The following is a 4330-nucleotide window of genomic DNA, read 5'->3' as shown; positions in this document are numbered from 1 at the left end:
TCTTCAGCTGTGGGGAATCTCCGCGGGTGTGGGCTGCGGTCTGGTTAGGGACAAGCAGGCGAACTTCAACCTGAACACTGCACGGAGGAATTCTTGAGAGAAAGAGAATGTGGGTGTTCCTTTGGGACTTTTGGAGGCTGTGGAGATAGTGCTATCTGCAGACGAGGGGTGGGTTCCCGGGAACGGGGTACAGAGCTGCTCTGAGACTCTGCACAGGCAGGTGGCATCGCCGGAGCGGAAGCCAGGGTCTGGCAGGAGAGCCGCGGGTGGGTGTGGCTGCAGGGTGATGCTCTCCCCCTTTAGCGGCCTCGGACGACCTGGCTCTGGAGATACCAGTGAACTGACAATGGGGAAACTGAGACTCTAAGCCCGAAATGGAGAAAAGTAAGAACATAAATACGAAGTGCGCAGAGGCAGAGTGACGCGGACAAAGCGTCCCCACACCCTGCCAACCTCGCGCGCGGGCCCGGAGTGGGCAGGGGAACTTGCTGCTCCCCAAAGGAAGCAGCGACGCCCTGCTGTGGCTCGGAGGGGAAAGTACCCATCCTGCAAAGCCTGTAAAATAACCGTTTATTTAATAGTTAAAAAAAAAAACTCCAGTGATAAATGTCCGTTACTGATGGTCAGCATAAAGTGCCAGTCGCAATACAACGCCCGCCCCGGCCGGCCTGCTCAGAGGATGCGCGTGGGAGCCGGGAGGCCGCGCCGGGCACCGCTGCCCAGGCGCGAGGGTTCCCCACATCGCACTTCAACCCCGAGCCCTCTGCGGGCGGCGGGCGGGCTGCGCAGCGGAGCTGTGAGGGCGCTCGAGGCAGGTCCCTGGCCGGCAGCTGAAGCAGATACAAAGATTACACTTTCGCAGGCTCCGAGGGGTGGAGTGGGTGGGATGGAGCGCGAGGAGGAGCTAGAAGCTGCCGGCGTGCAGAACTTCTCCTCCTCTCTCCGCAGTCAGTTACAAACTTGTTTGGGCGTAGGGGGGAGGCAAGAAAGAAAATGTATAAAATAACAATTGAAAAAGTAATACTTCTGGAAGAGGCGCCACTGCGGCTCCGCAGAGCTTTCGTTCTTTTTTTAAATGCTGTTTCCCTTCCGCCACGTGAGTCCCGCCTTTTGGCCGAGAGTTGAGCGGCGTCCTCGGGGAGCCGCCCGAGCGCTGGGGTCGGCGCCTGGCGGAGCTCTGGAGCGCCGCGCGCGAGGGACCCAGGGGACAGCATTGAGGTGGAGTAAGGCCCCCGGAGCCCCTCCCACTGCCTCCAGAGTCGTCTTCCGCGAAGCGTTTCTCTGGAGAAGGGACAGCGCGGCCCATCTGTGGTGCGCCAAAGACTGTTTAACACTTGATCTTGGAGGTTTTGAGCTCCTTCACCTGCGAGTGTAGAGTCTTGTGGACAGCGAGAGTCCTGGACTGGCAGAATCCTTTGCCGCACTCTTGACATTTGAAAGGTTTCTCTTTGGAATGAATGTATCTGGGGGCAGAAACAGACAGTTAAACTTGGAAAATGGTGCTCTGTTACCTACAGTTCCCCAGGGTCTCCTCCCACTGTAAGTCATTTGTCCTTGAGGCAAACAGACTGCCAGACAATGTGTGTTTCCCGCGAATCCTGATAGAATAGGGCAAAGAAGGAGACCGCAGGGGATGTTCGATCCCTAAGCAGGGCCAGGCATAGGACCACCTGCTTTTCTAATGACAGGGGTAGCCTTCTTATAAGGCCTGGGGCAACAACAAAGATGAATGAAAGAGCCAGAGAAGAGCCTATAGTATGAGTGGTTATTGAAATTAAAATTAAACAAAACAAAAAATTGAGTCTAAGGGATATCACACTTGCCATCCTTGCAGAAAGCTCCCTTCTGGACAGCTGTGGAGCCAGAGTAAGGGAGTAGAGGAAAGTGCATGCTCACTGGAACCTTTGGAGACCTGATCTGGCCTTAGGGACCCATTCACCCCAAATTCCTCCACCCTTGCTTCAAACCTATCCTTGAGCCCCTGGTGATTGCCTTTGTGATTTTAGGCAATTCCCAGAAGCTGGGGCCTTGGAAGAGAAGGAGGTCCCTAGACAGTGAGGCCAAATATGGCAGCTTTCTCGGGCCACCTGCAGTTCGCACCTGTGATCCCGTAGGTGGTCCTGCCTCCTGAAGGCTTTGTGGCAGATGTCACAGGTGTAGGGCCGCTCATCTGTGTGCGTCCGCTCATGGATAAGTAGATTATAGGACTTGGTGAAGTGACGTCCACAGAATTTGCAGACAAACTCCTTCTTGGTCTTGGAAGGAAGGCGTCCTCTTGTGGGCTTCTTTTCTGGGGACAGCTTGGTCACATCCAGGAGGGCACCCAACCCACCTGCAGGGGATCCAGGGCCCTCACCTCGGACAAGCTTGGAAGGATCTTCCTGTGTGGCAGCCAGAGCCAAGTTGGCAAAATCGAAGCGTGGCTTGGTCTTGAGTGCTGGGCCACCGCCTCCAGCAGTGATCTCCGGTTTGGGTTGGATGACCTGAGGGAACCAGGGAAAGGCAGGCAGCTGGAAGCGTGCATCCACCAGGCTGGACACAGCACTGGGCATTTTGGAGAAAGAAGAGCGCGGCAAGTGCATGGCCGGGTAACCCAGCGTCCACTGGTGCAGGTGCACAGCGTGCAGTGCACTGAAGCCATACAAGTTGGGCAGGTGGTCGGAGGGTACTGTGGGCAGGCCATTCACTGCCTGCAGGAAAGAGTAGTTGGTGAGCTGCAGGGACGGGTGGATGGGCACTGGTGCTGGCAAGGTTTTGCTGCCCATTGTGGTAGTTGCAATCGTTCTTGACTTTGATCTGCAAAGAAGGGAAGAAGGGAGGGAGGACAAAACAAGTTCAGGGTAGGTCTCCTTTCAGAATTTCAGCCCTGCCACACTTCCTCCTTTCCATAGTTTAGTTGCTGGGAGTTTAAGACACATTTACAGCCCTCCCTATGTTCTCACAAAGTGGATAAGAGCACAGATGCTTCGGAACAGGGGGTGGGGTGGAGAGGCTTCTTCTGAGAGCCCTCTTTGATTTAAGGGTACCTGCTTTCTTTTGAGGGCTTCCCCCTCATGGCCTCTGGCAGAAACATGCTGTGGATGAACCAGTATGAAGTTAAATCCCAAGCAACACAGCCAATTTAAAAGGAAGTCCTACTGTGTATAGCTCAGGAAAAAAATGCAGAAGCACAAGGCAGCAAGCCTGAGTCCACACAGATTTACTTTCGCCTGCAAAGATAACAGAATTTGGAAGCACACTGACAGTCATGCGCTGATGAACAAAGAAATACACAGACACATAAACACATCTTCGCACATTCTAAAACAATAGCGAGAAGGTGCAAAGATACACTGGGCCACCCAGTGTCTCATTGGACAACAGTGGCTACAGAACGCAAGGACCATCTCCGCTGCATGTGCACCATGCACACACACACACACACACACACACACACACACACACACCCTCCTGCTTATTTAGGTCTTCTGGATAGCCTTGAAGCTGCTTCTAGAAGCTGTGGCACCTTCAGAACTCCAACTTTGCCCTCTTGCCTTACAGTTTGTGAACCTTGCTGGCACTTCCCTCCCTGCAGCTGTTTGCACATTGATTCCTGACCTGGCCCTTGGGGATCTCCCTCATTTGAAGGAAGGAAGGCACTGACACCCATATTCATTTAGTCCTTCAAACATCTGCAGTCAGATACAAGGGGCCTTAAAGTGCTTTCCTTCCAGCACAAGAAAGGGCAGCTGTATTTTTATGCATGTAGAGAACCCAGGGCAGGCGCTATGTGGACAAGGGCACCAATGCCAGGCCAAGCTGGTTCAGCCAATGTGTTGGAGCAAGTCAGAGAGAAGCATAGCAGGTGAGCAGAGGCTGGCATTGCCAAGCCTCTTTTGTCAGTTTCTGTAGTTTGCATGGAATGGTTTGGGGTCTGAAAAGAGGCCTTTTGTCCCTGCTTTTCTTACAGATTCCTAACTCAGGCCTATCAGGTGGAGAACAAACAGAAAGAAGGAAAGATGAAAGTAAAAAGGAGCCTTGGGAAGCCCAGGTACAGAACCCCTAGCCCTGAGTTGGAGCTACTCAGGGAGTCATTTTCCAAGCAAGGTCCTAGGAATGCTCCTCCTCTGCCCAGTCAAGATCCCCCACTACTGACATCTTCGTTTAGCCCTATTTCCCTGCTTTCCTGCAATGCAGCTCTATCAGCCGGCCCTTGTGCAGGGATCCACCCCTGTTCTATGGAAGGATGAAGGCCATCTTAATCCAGGAAAAAAAAAAAAAAAAAAAAAAGTCTGCCTTAAACAAAAAGCTGGCAAATGGTATGGCTTGTGAGGTTGGGATCTAAGGAAAG

General features: G+C 53.2%; 1 protein-coding gene across 1 annotated transcript in view; it reads right to left on the bottom strand.

Annotated features, from left to right (window-relative positions):
- Positions 1 to 553: 553 nt before the first annotated feature.
- Osr1 (odd-skipped related transciption factor 1) overlaps positions 554 to 4330 on the bottom strand; it is a 6787-nt gene continuing 3010 nt past the window's right edge. The window contains exons 2-3 of the mRNA XM_004627477.2: positions 2101 to 2796; positions 554 to 1463 (exon numbers count right to left, since the gene is read on the bottom strand). Of these exons, the coding sequence (XP_004627534.1) occupies positions 1328 to 1463; positions 2101 to 2765 (801 nt within the window). The 5' untranslated portion in view covers positions 2766 to 2796 and the 3' untranslated portion in view covers positions 554 to 1327. The remainder of the gene's footprint in view (positions 1464 to 2100; positions 2797 to 4330) is intronic.

The sequence above is a fragment of the Octodon degus genome, unplaced genomic scaffold, assembly GCF_000260255.1.
Source record: "Octodon degus isolate 3935 unplaced genomic scaffold, OctDeg1.0 scaffold00019, whole genome shotgun sequence".
NCBI classification, from domain to species: Eukaryota; Metazoa; Chordata; class Mammalia; order Rodentia; family Octodontidae; genus Octodon; species Octodon degus.
The sequence above is the reverse complement of the archived record's forward strand: the minus strand, read 5'-3'. Positions and strand labels throughout refer to the sequence as shown.